Source organism: Anopheles merus, chromosome 2R (assembly GCF_017562075.2).
Source record: "Anopheles merus strain MAF chromosome 2R, AmerM5.1, whole genome shotgun sequence".
NCBI classification, from domain to species: domain Eukaryota; kingdom Metazoa; phylum Arthropoda; class Insecta; order Diptera; family Culicidae; genus Anopheles; species Anopheles merus.
Window position 1 is genome coordinate 7,972,717 of NC_054082.1, and position 18,456 is coordinate 7,991,172.

The 18,456-nt window shown below is 51.2% G+C and overlaps 1 protein-coding gene across 12 annotated transcripts in view; it reads right to left on the bottom strand.

The window, feature by feature from the left end:
* The window catches only part of LOC121603578 (tensin-1), a 156,024-nt gene that overhangs the window by 4,282 nt on the left and 133,286 nt on the right, over nt 1–18,456 (bottom strand). For 8 of the 12 annotated variants that reach the window (XM_041932505.1, XM_041932508.1, XM_041932512.1 and 5 more), the window contains 7 exons: nt 13,902–15,060; nt 3,916–4,005; nt 3,630–3,828; nt 2,841–3,230; nt 1,136–2,332; nt 586–761; nt 316–378 (listed from right to left, as the gene is read on the bottom strand). In XM_041932505.1, the coding sequence (XP_041788439.1) occupies nt 316–378; nt 586–761; nt 1,136–2,332; nt 2,841–3,230; nt 3,630–3,828; nt 3,916–4,005; nt 13,902–15,060 (3,274 nt within the window). The remainder of the gene's footprint in view (nt 1–315; nt 379–585; nt 762–1,135; nt 2,333–2,840; nt 3,231–3,629; nt 3,829–3,915; nt 4,006–13,901; nt 15,061–18,456) is intronic. The other 4 variants (XM_041932506.1, XM_041932509.1, XM_041932516.1 and 1 more) reach the window with 4 other exon arrangements.

Below are 18,456 nucleotides of genomic sequence, written 5' to 3' on the forward strand. Positions count from 1 at the left end.
TTTGTGTTAGAAGTGATGATTGGCTGTATCCAGCCAGATATGATAAACCCATTGAAAGCGTGTTAGAGCTGGCGGCCATGACGCCTCCCTGGGTACTACACAAGATGGCGACGGTTAACGGTGCAAATCTCAGTCTCAGTAGAGCAGTGGGGATCCTCGGGTTCTCCCGGTCATTCCCGTGCGCAATACAATCTAAACTATTTAACCATCGAACCACAACGGAGCGCTGTGGAGCACAACACAACGACACACACACACACACACATACGCAATCCTCTACTGTGCAGTAGATTGAAAGGAAGTAGAAAGGCTAACCTCACGTCGTACGTTGATACGCTGGATTTCTGGCTTCGTAGCGACCAGGCAGAGTTATATCTTCTGGAAAGCCCCAACATATGCGCCAACACCCTCCCAACACCACCAATATACCGTAGATGTTGTTTGTGAGTGTAATGGGAGAAAGAAAAACGAGTTTTGTAGCAGAGTGTAGTGTTTGAGGTTGTGTCGTCGGAGTAGCTTGTTGACACTGTGTTGTGTTGTTGCAGTTCTCGACGGGGTCCCCGATAAAATCAACCCTACACTTACCGTTGTGATGTCGGACTCTTGGGTGGCAGAGCGGGACTGGAGGTACCATTGCTCAGCCCGTACGGTGTGCGTGGCGTGACAGGGAAGGCCGGCGTTTCTGGCCGCGGTGATCCACCCATCGGTGAGTTGTCCGGCTCCGTTTCCGAGCGGTACGACGAGAAGGATTCTTCTCGAGCCTGGTGGAAAAGAACGGAAGTAGAAGCGTTATTTAGGGGCAGACTGTGTATCCTATCCAGGAGTTCAGACTCCAGACAACCCTTGGAGGATGCTTAGCTCTTCCTATGTTTCGAATCAATCTTGAATTGTGCACTCTGTTAATCATTAAACGCGTTAGTATGAGTCGCTCTATGGATGATGTAAAACAAAAACACATAGCCATATACTGCAGAAGGTAGTACATTGAAAGCATGCTACAGAGCAGAATGAGAATGAGATAGTACGCGTAGCTGGGATGGAAGATCAAATCCTTCGTGCCGAACGCGTCAGCCTGCTTCGCTGTTGGTTTCTAGAGAGTGTTTGGGACCCAAATGGAGTTTGCAGAACACGTTACCTGATCGCACCAAGAGATCGCATTGCTGCGTTCGGACAAGCTAGGCGAAATGGATGAGATGGTGCTGTCGGTTTCGGACGCGATTCGTCGCACGTGGTTATTCATTAGTAACGAATGATGGGGATGATGGTGGTGGTGGTGGTGGTGATGGAGTTGCTGCTGCTGCTGCTGCTGTACGTTCGGCGAGCTGTTTTGTGACTGCTGTTGCTGCTGTGCAGCGGCTGCGTCGTTACTGCTCGAGCGACTCGCACTACGTTGGTGTTGACTACTACTACTACCACCATTGCTTAGCGTGTTGAAGCCTCCACCAACGTTCGCCAGCTCCGAGCCGTGGGTTGGATACAGCCGATAGTTACCGTTGGTCGTGGTAGTATCACCCGACGACGAGGACGAGGAGGCGTTGTTCTGGTGCTGCTGCTGCTGCTGCTGATAGTGGTACAGCAGGTGGTTGCCATTGCGCTGCTGCGTTTCGCTCAGATCGTACTCGGCCAGATTGGCCAGCACGTCCGACAGCTCGGCCGACGGATGGAAGGTGGGCCGCCGCTGCTCGGCATAGCACAGCACCCCGTTGGCGGCGGCGCGTCCTTCAATCTTGGCCAGATGCTCTTCCGTAACGTCGCTTTCGAGCGCCAGGGAGGCGAGCAGCTTATCGAGGGCCAGCTGCCCATGGCCACCAATCGCACTGTCGGAGGAGGTGGAGGAGCTCGAGTGCCCATTACGCAGTCGCTCACCATTGGTGGACGACGGTGGTGGTGGTGGTGGCTTCTCATCGACGCTACCCTCCGGCGAGGAGGACAGCTCCATCGGTTCCTGCTCGCCATTACGGTGGCAGCCATTTTGGTGACGTCGGTGAGCGTTCGGCGTTGGTGGATGATGATGATGATGTTCATGGTACGGCGTATCGATTAGATGATGCGTTTGATTAATGTGACCTGCACTATGATTGCTAGTGGACATGGAGGAAGCAGACGAGGAGGAGCTGGTGGTAGTTACACTGGAGGTAGTAGTGTTAGGGCTAGTATTGCATGCGTCCGGGCCACCGGTGGCGGTCCCCTGCAGCGGCATCGGCTCGGGCGACGCAACGGACGCGACCGCCGCCGCACTGTTGGTTATTTCGTTTAGCAGGTTATTGAGCTTTTCGCAGTTAGCGAGATTGTTCAGACTGTGTATGTTACTGAATATGATCTGTTCGGACTCCTATGAAATGGATGATCAGAGAGACGAGGAAGAGAAAACAGAAGAAAAAAAAAAACAAAATGGCATAATGGAACATAAATCAATGAAACATTGGGCGATTGTACTGGTAAGAAGTGGTGGGACTTGGGTGGAGTAACATGGATGGTAACTAAAGCACACAAGTTAGTATTAGAAGCAACATGAAACACAATTTGGTTAGGACACACACATACATAAATACAAAAACATGATACAGAATTGGCAAAACATATAGAAAGAGGCTCAATATAATGAAATTCAACTAAAATTACAGGAAAAGATACCAAGGAATGAAAAAGAGAAGAAGAATTCCGAGTAGATTGACATCAGAGCTATGGCAGAAGTACGTAGAATCGCCGACAGATAGAGAAAGAACCCCACCGGTAGGACGGCTATTGTCTATGTTAGCAGGTCGTAGAGAGGAGTTACGTAGCACCGCTCAGGACAGTATTGGAACTGGCGAATTATGTACTGGTGGAGCAAAACCTACCAATCGAACCTGTCCGTGTTTCGGAGTCGAGTGGTCCTGCTCGGCAAGGGACAATAGTCCGCTGCTGCCGTTCAGGCTGTTGTTAAGTTGTTGTTGCTGCTGCTGATAATGTGCGCCATTGCCGTTGACGTGCCGATGCTGCGGCTGGGGCGTTGCGTGACCATTGACCGGGCTACCGCCTCCATTAACCGTCTGATGATGATGGGTGATCGATACCGATGTGTTGTTGGTGCTGCTGCTGCTGCTGGTGGTAGTGGTGTTGCCGTTGGCCGGCGGTACCGGCGACGGGGACGACACCGCCGATGGCGATGGTGTGGAGGATGAAGGTGCTGTTTGGGCTTGTGCAATGTGACCGTGCGGTGAGGCATTCAAGATGGAGAGTGGTGCATTCTGAGCAAACCAAGTGCGTGCAGTTGATGGTAGTGGGGTTACGAGCATTCATCAATGTTTCGTACACATGGGATGACAAGATATATATATTGTAAGGTGAAATGAAAATCATAAACTGTTGTAACGTAGTAAAAAAGCATAATTCAAAGAAAACTGGTTGATCCGAGAAAAACAGGCAAGCCATTTCTTACGCTTAAACTACGTGTACACACTCACACAGAGTAAAATGCGTTCTCTAAATACACACGCACACACACAAGAGTGCTACGGTAAACACTACTTTTTGCAAATGAATCTTTTTTTGGTTTGGATAGCGGTGGTCTTGCATTGCATTTAGAATTTAGAAAAACACCTCAAACTTTGAGAGTTTATGCCCCTTTTGCCCTCGATACTACTCACCCCAATTGTCTGGAGCTTGGCGTTGTCGTGCGCTCGCTGTACCGCCACAAACGGCCGCTCCATCGAGTGGGTCCGGGTCGTGGTAAGCGTGTGATAGTTCCGCTCGTTCCGCACCGGCGACAGTGTTTGGCTGCGACGGTGCGTCGTGCTGTACGCATTCTCGCCGACTGTCGGGAAGGCCGGACTGCCGTAGTTGTAACTGTTGGCAATGGAGTTAATATAGCGCTATGTTGCTAGGATCGTTCCAACGCTTCTTGGCCGGCACTCTCTTCAGTCTGATGCTTACCTAAAACTATTCGAATGTTCCCGCCGCTGCTGCTCCCGGCGTGCCCTTAGCTTTTGCTGCTGTAACTGGAGCCACGACTGGCCGGATATTCTGCAAATTGGGAGAATGTAAGGAGATGTTTGTTTGTCTCAGCATAAAAACGGGTCTACTAGAGCGTGTACATGCATTTGGTACGTCCATTGGAGCATTGGAACACTGCCAGGAAGTGTTTGGTTATGATGTACCCGAATCCGGATACACACGATCCCCATCATCCCGTATGCTGGTGCTCTTATCCTTTTGGACGCGTTTTCCATCCATTAGACGAACAAAATGGGTTCCTAAATCATTTTGCTTCGGTTTGGCACTGCTCCAGCAGCTCTTTGACCCTTTTTCCCTTCTTTTTAGACACTCTATTTCGCCTAATCGACATTGGCGGCAAGCTTTCAACGCGAAATCACGATCCCATCCCGAAAAAGTACTCGAAAAGCCATAACAAACAGCATTGTTTTGCAGAAACAGTATGATGATATCGAGCATTGCAATGAAAAGAGCGCATACTTTCAAGCTAAATTAGGAACAAAACGAAGCAAAAAGATGTCCCTGAGGGTGGATTTCTCTGGGAGCAACATTTGCAATAAAATCCCTATTTGGCTGCAGGAATTTCGGCTTTCCCCCTTTTGTATTCGCCGCTGTTTGGGTAAGAAGTTTTATGTCCCCAAAACCGTCTTAATTTGCACCGCTCCCTCCTGTTCATTGGCAATGAGAAGAAAGTCGTTCGGAAATCTCGGTTCGGCGCTGCAGTACCGAATGGGAACGGAGCAGCGCACCGCCGCGCTTTACATCAAATGCGCGCCCAAGACACTGAGTCCGAGAGGCAAACAGTGAAGCAAAAACGGAACAAACCTCTCTCGGAACAAGCAGCCGTAAACGGCAATTGGTGTCACAAACCGCACCGGGGTCCCCATGTCCCCAGTACCCCCGGAGGCAACCAAGTACGCTATCCGCCATGATGGACAGCAAAGCCTGGTGTAGAGCGTACAGGGCCCAGCAGTATCAATTCTTGGTCAGTTGACCAAGTACAATCAGTTTGCGCAGTGCCAGAGGACCACAGAACGGTACCGGCTGCGTTGGAGCGTGTGTGTGTGTGTACTCGTGGCAGGGTATGGGGAAAGTGAACCACGGTGATCAGTTACGGCGATCGGAATGTGGAAACTTGTTTACCTTCTCCCTTTTGCCAACCCCGTCGTGGACGCTCTCTCTCTCTGTCTCTTTCCACAATCGGCATGATCGAATAAATCCTGTCCCGCCCGTGTACATCTGTTCTGGAATGTAACGTCAACAGTTCGGGACGCATCGAAGGTCGTTCCTGCCCAAGTGGAGGAGAAAAAGGGTACCACATCCGGGAGACACTTTTCCGGCAGGCAGAAAGCGCACAGCACAGCATCTTCTTTCCCCGCTAAGGGTTAGAAGACAAGCTTTGCAAACAAAGTGCAGCAAGACAAGCGAGTGCAATGGGCCATTGGGGCACCATCCCCAACGGGTTACGCACAGGTTAACGTGTGTGATTCATTCATGCCACCCCACAACCGCGTCTGTGCCTTGGCGATTAAAGACCTCGAATGGAAAACGATGGCAAGGGAGGGCTCGCAACAGAGGGGCTAGCGTGCACTAATTTTAGCCGAACAACAAAACATTAAAATCGAGAGCAATCGTCCGTATGGTCGTCGCCTCCGTGTAGCCCATATGGCGCATGTGTAATTGCGATCGGATTAATCATCAATGCCGCGAGCGAGCGAGCGTGCGCGCGCGCGCGTCTTCGTTTGCGTATTTGGGTGCGGCTCGGAACGCCCGACGCAGATCTGTGTGGAGGGCGTTGGAGTGCTTGAGGAGATCCACGGAACCCGCGATTGCCGTCAATTTATTTAGTTACAGATTTACAGTTTGCAACCCTTTCCAAGCGAGCGTGATGCCTCGAACTGCTGCCAACCGGATTCCCGGTGTGTCGGAGATGTCTTTGAGAAGAAGAAGCAAAGGAGGCGCCAGTAGTATAGAACTTACTTGGGGCTGCATTCAATCCACAAGCCAAGGAACGATCGAATAAATTTATCACTCTCGAGGTGAAAACACACACTAAGAACGCGCGCGTCCGTTGCTGTATGGCGAAACATAAGTTTTCTGCTCCACCTACATATCTCGATGGGGCATAAACAAACCCGGGAGCAAAAAAAACAGCAAACCCACGCATTCTGTAGCGTTTGATTCTTAAAAATCTCAAAAAACGAGGGATGCCGCGTCGTTGGGACGACAGCACTCGGCACCATAAAAAAAAGAAACGAACTAAAAATCCTCCTCTAACCATCAGGCGGACGCAAACGATCCGATCGACGGTCGGATCACTTCCGAAAGGTGTGGAGGTGAATTAAATTCTACGGATTGCGTGGAATATCCGCAAGCGAAATATCGCCCACTTTGCGTGTGGGTCCCTCAATGACCCTATCGGCCAAGAAGCGGTGGCTGGTTGGTTTTGTTTACATTCGAAAAGGGGAGATGAAGAAAAAACGTATGAATCGAGTTAAAAATAGTGGAAAGCCAACGCTCATCTTCCTGCCTTCTTCTTGTGCTCCCTGATTTTCTCACAGAAGGCAACAGAAACGTGTCTGTTGCCTTCCTCGCTCCCAGCGTTTGTTTTTTTCGCTCTGACATTGGCGGTTTTGCGTGTTTGACGGGCATCATCAAAACTGAACCGTTCGTCATTTTGCCCAACTCAACTCTTTGATCCATCGGTTGGAAAAATGGTCACTGGCGACGTTCATTTCGTTGCCCTCGGAGCGCCAGTAAGCCAGTGGTCAGCAACATGAGCTCGTAATTTACTGTGTTAAGTGAATCTATCTTTTGTTTCGGTTTTTTTACTTTTTCATTTCTTTATTTTTACTGTTTTAGGTACTCACACGCAACACATGGCTGGCAGCACTGCTCTTCGAGATGGCGGGCAGGTACATTCGCCTCCCCCATTACAGGTACGTGCATGGTTCATGGTTACATGCAGGGACTATTTTTACCTTCTGTTTTGGTACTTGCATCGCCTTTTTTAAAATAAACCGTTTGCGTAAGAAAAATTACGCGTTCGTGGGGGGTTTTGCAACACACACATGTGTGTGTGCTAGCTAGGTTAGGGGGCATTGCCGCCTGCCAAGTTACGGGACGCCACAATGTGTGGGATGCCTTTGGATGACTGTGATCGTCCAACGCCTAAATCTATTTGCCATTTTGCGCACACCCGCACACAGAATGGAGAGCATCCCGAACCACCTATCACCCACGAGGGGAACAAAGCGCCTTCGCGAAACGGAATGGATCTTCAGCACTCCCCCGTCCGTCCGATTGTGAGGCACAATTTATTGCAATAAATGTGATCCATCCGATCGTAAGTGGGCCAAACGATTGAATGGAACGTTTTTTTTTTCTCTGTCAGGTCAAGTCGAAGCAACAAACGATCGAATTAAAGGTGATTTGTTTGGCTTCTTTAAAAGGTATGGGCGACCAACGCGCCTAGAAAGCAGAATATAATTGGGTTTAATGGGAATAGACATATTTTTTCCGATTGTGTATCGTAAAACCGTTTCAATTATACATCAATCCTAACGTAAGCGGCAAGAGCACGTTCCGTGGTACAGTTTGTTAGTGGACGGCTTTACAACACGCCCGTAGTACGTTCGATACTCAAGTCAGCCAACACTAACGGACAGAAGGAGAGAAATCTCTCAAGACGAGGAGAGATCATCAATATCGTATGGGCCAACGTGTGTAGTATATATATCACGTACGCGTGATCATCTCGCGTCCTTCAAGGTATATCTGTCCGGGCTACGATCGCAATCTCACAGCTGCCCGCATCCAAGGACTTGTTTGCCAACCGGATGATACGGCTGGAAGCACTTGTGCATCGCGCGCAGAGCAGTGTGTGTCACTTCCGCTTCATTCCCAGCTTCCAGCCATCGTTTGTGCGTTCAAGAGGTCTTTACCTAATTTGGCCAGTCGCTTGGCAGTTTGGAGGTTAACCGGAACGACGAACCAGCGCCGCCCCAGCACTGCAATATCTAATCAAGCAAGGTGTACACAGTCACAACAACAACTACACTGCTCTCCCGATCGCGCCATGCTCTGCCATGCAAGTGTTTTACTTTTGCGTTCAAGGATGTTCAATGACCGTAAGGGACAAGTGTGTCCGAAGCGAACGGGGGGGGGGGGGGGGAGCGGGAGGAAAACTGAAGGTCAGTCCGTGCCGTGTAATGTGCGTGCAGTAGAATTTCTCGTCCTCTTCTCACTTTGCAGAGACAAACGCGCGTCGTGATTTACACTGGCGCCAGGGCAGATGTGAGTCAGTGTTTTCTATAATTAAATGGCCATAAAGCATGCATGATACCCACATTGCTACCCGTGTATCTGGGTTGTGTTTCCCTTAAATGAGTCCCGCAACGACCCATTTGGAGTGTAATAGGGGTAGCACGATTTGAATGGGATCATTGAGATCCCCATATACAGCGCTTTAAGCTGGTTGGTAGTAATGCAATTCTCCGGACTCGTCTCGTTGACTTGGATGGAGCGAGGTACGCGGCAAAGCCGATAGACGTTGCAGTTTATGTAGCTATTAAACGTTATTGCTATTTGACGTAATAGATGTGTTGTCCCCAGGTGGTGGTCAGTTGGCAAACCAAGCGTTACAAAACGGCTCTAGGGCAGTGGGAAAATCCGATCTACCGTCAACTAGTAGGGGGACGCGGGAAATCGATCAAAAACGCATCAGTCTATTTAGCATTTACCAATTTAATTGGGCATCGACGCAACGCAATCGATAAATCGTCAATTGATCCCATTTTAGATGGCAAAACAAGGGGAGTGTTTTTGTCCCAGATCTGTACGACGACCCGAGATTAATTCGATTAAAATTGTTCCAATAATCAATGCCTATTGTGCAGCGGCCTACACAGACTCTTTTGAGAGTGGGGTTGAAGCTGGTGTGCGCTGACGGGACTGCTATTTCCTGGAGACCTTGGGACGCAAATACCAGTTTCTTGTTTGGGATTGGAGCAAATTAGTCGCTTCTTTAATCGAATGCCGCAGCGGCACAGGTTACCACAAGCTACACGAGAGCAGCAGTCTCAGCTCAATGTCAAACTGAGACGCGTTCATTGAGCCTGTGCTGCGAGCCTAGCGAGCCGCTCCAGAAGAACCCATTTTCTATCCCGCCGGATGCCCGGTTGACCCTGGCGCTGGTCCGGGTGGCTAGTTTTTCACCCCGTGCACCGGGTGGCACCCTCAGACAGGATCTAGCAGGACCCGTTTGGCCACGGGAGCAACGTTTGATGACAGATGGCGCCTGGCGAAACACACACTCTCACACAAACAGACATACACACATACCGCGCGCGCAAGGGGAAGTTGGAGTTGCGAACGTATCAAGCACAGTCCGTTGCGTTACGATCGCTCTCTTCGGCTTACCGTGCGCGCGCCACCCCTGAACTAGTACGCCTGGGCGGTGGGGGTGATATAATGCGCGCGTCTCCACCCGCAGCAGCTCCGAAGCGCTTTTGGGGGCCGAATCTCACGTGAGTTTGGTATGTAACCCATCCTCCTATTGGTGTTCTAGCCGTTGTTTGGCGTCCTTCCGCGTGCCCATACACACCACAATATGATGCCCATAAATAATAATAAAACCCCGCAGACTGTGTGTGTGTGTGAGAGAAGGGGGAAAAAATGGCAACCCGAAACGGGTCACAACACCGACGTCGTGTGAGAGTTGGAGCGCTTTCAGGAGATCGAATTAATATCCGAAATCCATTTTTGGGCAAACCTCGGGGCACGGTGCGGTGGTGTGTCGCCCTCGGAATGTTTGCTCCTAGGCCACCCGGGGCACGATCTCGGCCTCGATCGAGTCGAATAAATCCCCAATGCTCGGGATATCCCTTCCTTTCCCATCAATAATAACAAAAAACTGTAGGTATCGTCCACAGTGACCTGTAAAGTAAACTAGACGAGTTCGAGGTCTCTCCTCGTTACAGGGTCGGGCGCGAATGATTTACTTCTGTTTGACGTTTTGCTTAGCACACAAGTGTGTGCGTATGGCAAAAGCGAATTGGTTACACACGACACCGCACCGCAACTGCCGCCGAAACGAATCTGTGTTTGCTGCAACTGCTCTTCGCCGCCGAGGTATTCGATAAGAAAACAACAACCTCCCCTCCAGAGACAATGTATCTCCAACGGGGGTGCAAGCTGTCCACCGGCTTGGATGCAGTTGTTTGCGCTGTGCGCTTTTAGCGAATGATGTAACCGCACTGCACTGTGTTTAAACGACCTGTGCTGCTACACAAAGTGTGTACCTGATCTTTGCACGCTGATTGCTTTGCGTGTACCACTTGCCGGCGGGGATGTTATCATTCGCTGCAGGTTAAGTGGGCTACCAATGTTGAAGTTGGTATTACAATGTGGGTCTTGTTCCGCTTTGGTGTAATGTAAGACTGGCACAGAAGAGAGCTTTTACAGAACGTTCTCCAAATCTATCCTACGTGACCTTGTCCTAGCATTCCGGGGCACCGAAATAATGCTGAAATGCCACCAAATCCCTACCAAAATGCTGCAACCAGCTTCAAGATTCGAGATTATCGGTCGGCTTACCTCGTCAATAGATAAAGGGATGCAAACATCCGACACACTAAACAAGTCGCCGCCGACGTCATGTGCCAAAAGTAAGGCGCGCTTATCAGCTTTGTCCGCCGGCACAGGAAACCAGACAAAAGGGGATGGATTTGTTTGTGCAGTTAATTTGCTTCCTGTGTGTGTGAGTGTCTTTGGAGCGTCCAAAACTCGAAGACTTGATGCTTTTAGTATTCAAATTTTGTCCCACAACTCACCTTGCTGCTGCTGAGAGGGTGTCAATGATGAAGCAAAAGGCGCCTCAGAAACCGGCTCAACATATGGCACGGGTTTTTTTGAAGTTGTCGGAATAAAGTTCAACAACCAATACTGGTCTTTTTTTGCAAAACTTGAACCACGTCCCCAAGATCTTGGCTGTGGAGGCGTTTGTCAACTACAGTGAAACAACCCACACAGACCTGTTCGGTCAACTTCCGATGGCACCGCTAATGGCATGTCAGCATTAAACAATCGATATACCCGGTGGTGGATGAGGGTTGTAATTGCGACTCACACATATCGGAACTCTCGCCAGCCCAGCTGTTTGAGGTCCAGGCACGTCATCGTTTCCGATTGCGAGTATTGATTATAGTCGGATCGATCGGCACTCGGGTGGCGAGTGTGCGCTTGGTTGCGTGGGACGATAGCTTGCCCGCGGCAAGAATTATCGATGGACATATTTAGAATTTTTATGAATGAATTCTAGCCAATGCCAAGGTGAAGTAGCGGACGCGGTTGAAGTTTGTTGCGGCGTGGGACGAGCGTCAACGATCGTGGCAATGTGTGTTGCCCATTTCCGGACAAACGGGGATCAGCCTGTGTGTGTCAATCTTTGAGCAACAAACTGAGCAACAGAGGTGCGCGCTTTGGCTGTTGTGCACAGCTAATTAACAGAAAACCCGTTTCCAACCTTTGTGTTTGTCTCTTCGTTTTTTTTCTTATTTGGGGCCGCAAAAGAGCGCCTTCGGGGTGGAACAGAAGTGCATACACAAAGTGCAAGTGCTCTCTTGTGTCCTCTGGTACGAAGGAAGGAGTCGCTTTTCGTTTCATTACAAAACCCCCATGCACCCCCGATGCATCCAAAAACAACAAAGAAACGCATGGGACGGAAAATGCAAATATCACTTTGAGCAGCGGACTTGGAGCTGTGCACTTGGTCCGTTCGCAATCGCGCCTACAGCGCCTTTGCCTCAAGCGAGCCGGTTCGTTCAACCTGCCCGGCAGCCTTTCGCTAATGAGCCGATTTCGACAGCTTTTATTTCGTACATGGAGCCGTGGGCGCACGGGTAAGAGCGAAAATCGACATCGCCGCGTGCACGAAGAATTGCTTGGACTGCATGATGTCATGCAAAGGTGGATGATTTTTTTCTGTTGTGTTTTGCTGGTTTTGGCCCGCTAAACACTCAGTCACTCAGCTGCGTTGAGGAGAAGATAAAAGTTCGGAACACACTTATCTGGTTGATCAAGGAGCGGGTGCGTCACCAACTGCAGTGCTTCTCAACGGATGTTTCACCTTTTTTGCTTTGAAGTTTTCTCATTTCTATTCCTATCAGGCGATTTAAATCTATCAACAAACGTCCAACCTTCCGCTTTTTTAGGTACGCCCTCACCCCGATTCGATTCGCCCTTCGGGTGCCACCCACCACCACCACCACACGTGTTTTGATATGTGGCCAAAAAAACACGACCACGCGCGGATCGCACAGTTCTTCGCACAGCCCCAGCCCACTTGCCCGTGCGCATGTCTCACCGGGCGCGCGCTACTCTACTTGCCCTTAAACGTACCGCCCACACGGAGCCGTATGGCGGCCGCACACGGCCAGTGCAAAAAAGGCACCGAAGTAGCCGCCGCCGCCGCTCCACAAATGTTTATTCTTCATCATCCATCCAAAACTAAACTCCGTTTCGGTCAGTCCTCGGCCGCCGACAGCCGGCGGACGGGGAGCTTCCGGTGCGAAGAAGGGAATCCCGGGGCGGGATTCACGAGCAGAGGGAGGGGGGCCATTTGACTAACCTTGAATTTAACGTAAGCAGAAAATTTCAAAAACTAGCGCACTCAGGGTTCTTCTCTATTTATAAATTCCGCCCCGTAGCGAGCGATTCCGCCCAAAGAAAAAATAAAGAAGGGCATCGAGTGGCGCTGTGGGGCGGATGGGATCGTAAATAGTTCACCCCATCTGTTGGGGTCCTGCCCATCCCTCCCCGGCCATATGCTTATCATGGTTGGAAGATGGTTTGACGCAATTTAGTCTGGCGCGCGCGCGCGCCATGCTGATGGTTTGGTTGACGGCGCACGATCGCTGTTTGGCAACATTGCGAGTTTGGAAAAAAGACTACTCGCTTTTCCCCCACCCCTTGCTGGGGTGCTGTATCCTTCCGGAGAGGAAAATACACAACCGGGCAGGGTCAAGATGGAAAGTGAAACTTCTGTCAATTACAGTCGCTCGGGTGCGGAGGACGTCCCCGTGTCGTGGCAATGATCCTCGCGCCAAACCAAGATCCCGCAGGTCGTGGCAATGATCCGCGCCCGATGGAGCCGGCGCGTCGGTATTTTTGGAACGCAAGAGACGCCACACACTGGTGGATGGATGTGTGCTTCCCAGCCCGCTGTGCTGTCCAGTGTCTACACGCTGGTGTAGAGTTCACATGGCCAAGGTGCACGGCATGGCAATGGTATTTCCGCTCCGACTTTTCGACCAACAGACACACACACCTGCGTTCCAAAGCATCCGTCCATTACTCATGCACCACGTGAAGAGATGTAAACCATCCCATTGGGAGGACGCGGAGCTCGCTGCGAGTGTGGTTCACTCTACCTTCACAGTCTAAGGTTCTAGTGGCGTGTCACGGCTCACAGACACAGTTGAAGGTGCTTTTTCTTGGCGGTTGTTGTTACGATACGCATAAATTAATGAACTCTTCACCTCTTTGCCGTCACGCTAATCAGCACACACTGTGTCCTACTGTCCCACTGTTTATGTACCACCACACGGGTGGGCCACACAACCTCTCTCAAATGCAATGAGACCGATCTATTTGTCTGTTTTGTTTCTTTTCACACTGCACGTTGTGTATATCACCTTGAAAGATCCACCCCCAACCCCCTCACACACACACACACTGTCAGCCTCTACCGCTGTAGACGGCGCGAAGGTCGGGCTTTTTCAATTTCACACAAATTTAATTTTAGTATCCTTTTGCCTCCCGGATTTACCGGGGGTTCAATGTTCTGGTCACAGAAAAACACACACATAAACACCCTCGGGTTGGTGGGTTATCACTAGGAGAGCACGGTTTCCGGTTGCACTTACCCTTCGTTGGAGAACTGGCGTCCGAAGCTGCCGTCCATCGTGTTGGAGCGCTTCAGCGGTTCGTGGGCCGGGTAGCCGTTCGGAGTCCCAGCGCCGCCGCCGCCCTGCGTTGTGACCGTTTTCACCGTGTGATGCTGCTGGTAGGTCCATCGGCCATCTCCACCGCTGCTGCTGTTGTTGTTGTTGATGGTGTCACTGACCATCATGCCACCACCGGGCGACTGATCGCCGATGGTGTACTTTTCACTGAGCACTTTTTCGCGCCGTTCGCGCAACATCTCCTCGAAGTCGTTGCGGGGCAGGGTGCCGGCGGTCTTGCGGGACGCCGTCGGCGTCCCGAGCGCCTTCCGCACCATCGACGGGCTGGACAGGCCCGACTGCATCTTGAGCATGGTGGCGGCCGGCGGCTGCTGCGGCGTCCCGGTCGCCGGTATGTTGCCGTACGTGAACGGGCGCGAGTCTTCCCGCGCGTGGTACGGGATCTGGGCAACAGAGCCGGTTCCGCCGTGCACCAGCAGATCGTCGTCGTCGTCCGAGGTGAACCGTTCCGATGCTCCCGTGGTCGACCGCGCTGGCCGAGGATACGCAAGCGACTGATGCTGGTGGCGCTGCACGCTCATGATCAGCTCGCGCTCGGCTGGCGTCAGATTATTGTTATTTATATTTTGCAGCTCGCGTTCGCGAATCGTGCCCGCTGCTGCTGCTGCGTACGACGGGCCACTCAGCAGTGGCGTCTCGCGGCCACTCTCGCTCGGCGGTGGCGTGAGCGTGGTCGTCGTGCTGGACGTTTCGTACATGAGCAGCTCGCGCTCCTTTGCGGCCGCGGCCGCCGCCGCCGCCGCCGTGGCGGGCGAGTAGTCACTCACGGCTGTGAGTGGGGTACGCGAGCGGGCGTCCTCGCGCTGCGGCAGCTGGGCTGAGTGCGAGCGCTTGATCGTGTCGGTGTTCGTGTTGACAAAGTGATCGTTGGGATTCTGATGATGATGATGATGGTGGTGATGATGATGTTGATGCTGCTGTAGTTGCTGCTGCTGTTGCTGCTGCGGCTGCTGCGATTGATGATGGTCTGTTTGGTCTGCTTTTTGGCCAACGTCCGGGATGCCCTGCACGGTGAGCATCATATCGGACAGCAGGTCGTCCAGCTCCCGGTGGCGATCATCTGGAAAATAGACGCAACGAAAATAAACAGCATAAGTGGGGAGGTAAGCCAACAGCTTCGCACGGAAAGGAATGTAGATCTGAGGAATTGGAACTTCAAAGTCTTGAAGCTAATGTAAGAGTATTGTGCAAGATATTGGGCGCTTAGGTATCTCTTCAAATTTGCTCTCAAAGACTCCTTCTTCTACTATTTGGCGTAACGTCCTACGCTGGGACATGTCGGCCTATACAGGCTTTCGAGACTTAATTCATTACCACGCAGCCGAATAGTCAAAATCCTTGCTACGGGGGGACGGTCCATTCTAGGCTTGAGCCCATGACGGGCATGTTATTGAGTCGTTCGAGTTGACGACTGTACCATGGGACCGCCCAAAAGCTTGAGATGCTCTCAAAGACATCTAACTCCATCACCAAAAGCTTGAAATCTATCTAAAGCTCAATGTACCTGCATTCAATTTTTGCACCTCAACCAGAATTCAAATTGAAGTTGACAGGTTAATTGGAAGCTTGGTTGATTTCCTCCCCTCCTTTGTTGCCTGCGTTTTTGCGACAATAATCCGGCGTGTAACATGTGGGTTGAGACAAAATGAGACATTTTTAGACCTCGCCAAACTCCCACTTTTCCAGCATTGCGGAGTAACACCTCACTTATGAAATCGGGAGCTTGCCGTCTCGATCAGGTCCCGTACGAATATGCCCTTTTTGCTGGACGCACTCACCCGTCGTGTGTATCTCGCCGGGTGTGAAAGATTTTCGAACTCCCATACACACTTAGGCTTAGGAGCGGCTCCTCCCAATGAGGGGGAGCTCGATCACCAAAAAGAATTCGTTGACTATATTGGCCGTTTGCGCCGCGAGCGCAATCAGGGACGGAAAACGATCCAAAAACGTGTGTGTCAACCCGGGGGCCGTGGTATGTACCGACCCGGGGGAGGCGAGCGAGCGCATTCGAGGCGAGTCTCGCTCCAAAATGGATAAGATAGAAAAGACCACGACGGGATTGCCATTTACACCTTAATGCGCGGTGCTGGGGACACCCACCGCTTACTGAGCCGGCTTTCGAAACTCGGCAGCGACACACACACACACACCACATTGCGGCTTTTCACACACTGCCCCAGCCCAGCCGCCACTGGATCACCTGTCTCGGCAGTGGTACAAGATACATGTAATTAAAAATCGTGAAATTATTCCAAATATGTGTGTGAACAATCAAAAACGGAGCGGGCAAGAGAGAAAGAACGAGAGAGGGACGGGACGGGACAGCAGCTAGAGAGATGTTCACATAATCGATACGACTACACCGTCGCACACTGTCACTGACCACGCTGTCCTGGGCGAGAAAAATGGAAAAATTGTATCTCCAACACCAAAAGTGCACCCGGATCTTTGCCGCGGGTCGGTACGAGAAAAAAAAGGTGAGAAACTATGCGCGAGAAAAAGGCCCTAAACAAGCGCGTGTGTGTGTGCGTACGCGAGCGCGCGCGTACGTGGATTCGCTCGTCAAAACTTCATTCCATCGGTGCGCCCCGCTGCAGGATGAATTAATTTATGCTTTTTGGTGTTGGGCCGCTGTCGCTGACGGTCTCGTTATGGACATTGCGTTAGGCAACCCTTTCGGCGGGATGACGGGCGGGTGACAGACGATGAAAAGTGTTGACTTTTGATGGATGAAATGCAGTGTGGATTTCATATATTGTGTTTGTTTGTTCAAACTCTTGCCGCTAACGATACACAACTGTTCGGAATTGATACGTTTTAAGAAAAAAGGTCCTAAATAGAGCGGCTTAAAAAATTGGAACAGTATGTGTGATGAATTAAGGCCTAAACTGACATCCATTACTCTTTTTGGTGTCATTTTTTTGTGATACGGTCATCGGTTTAATGTAATACAGAGAAAAGGCTAGCAAGAAAGGGATACATTCAATGCATCTATGCGATCCCCATTCAACACTTTTGGTGCCTGAGCTTGCAAAATGATAATAAGCTGGCATGGAAAAAAGGCCTTGCCCACAAATCTTCAATAATTCATGAACTGTGAACCATCTGGATCCGTGTTTGGACGTGTCTAAAGCTACGATTTACTTCACAAAAAAATGACAACCCAACACCGCTCCCCCAACGCGCTTGGAAAAAAAGCTAAGCGACGAACCATTTTTCCTATCAATTTCACTTTCTTCCACGCCTCGGCCCCATAGATTGACGGTGGGCAGGCATGCACATACGAGACTGCAGCAACAAATATCACTCAATCACGCCTTTAGCCCTTTCCCATTCCCTTCCCAAACGCGACACGACCGACGACCGAGGACAATGCTTCACAAAAGGGTGTTTATCGGGTGGCAATGATCGACACCCGGACTCGAACCACGCTTGCGGGGCACTCCGGGCGAAGTTCCGTCCCGAAAGCGTATGCATAGGTGAGAACGGGGAGCACGTGGAGGAGGCGCGTGGTGCACCAAGATTGGAGAGCAAAAAATGAAAGCCCGCCAACCGGTACCACCAAACACCATGCGCGCCCGGTGCATTCCATTCCATTGGCGAAAATCGGCCCCGGCTTGGCGTGTAGTAGCCGCCGCAGCCACCACCACCACCACCACCGCCACATTTCCAAGAATCGATGAAAATCAACGCGGAAATAGGTGACATCTTTTTCCCGAGCACGAAACGGAAGGTGTCTCAGGGCCACGGGCCAGGGGATGGAAATAAGGACGCAGGGCGGCTTGTGTCGAAACTGTATCGGCACAGTTAAGCTGTAAAAGGCGCTGACTTCTTTCTCCCGATGCGGTCTCTGTAAGCGACCGTTGCGGTGCACGGGCGCGATGGGCTTTGCTGAGATTGATTTCTCTTATCGATCGTTTACCAGGCGGGTTGTTGGGCCGGAACCGTTCGAAGGGTGGAAGGGTGGACCACACGATCATGAAAGGTGTAGTTACATAAATGGACGTACGAGATCATCGGCTTGGCTGTGAGGAAGGTGGGCTTGCTGTATGCCCCTGGTGAGAATACGTGTGTACTTTGGAGCCGAGTACACGGGCCCTCCTCGGAAGGCTCAATCCCGGCCAGACAAGCTCCCATAAACGGCAGGCCGGAGACACCAGTGCAGAAGATACATATGCCAACATCCTGCTGCTCTCGCGCGTAGCCAATGTACCGGGAGCTGCTAGAGACCGCCTCGGTGCCTGAAAGTCTTTCACCGTCCGGCGGAACTCCTCCAACATCTACTGTGTACGCCATGTTCCCTGCTGACATCCACCTGAGCCGTTGCCGAGGGAACACTCTCCTTTCAGTGTCGGAAAATGGAAGCTTGATTTGAGAAGGGTTTTGAGCGCTAACCACATTCAGGCGTCCTTTTATGGCGACGACCAGCTTTCTGGCCGCGCGCGCGAGCTTGCCC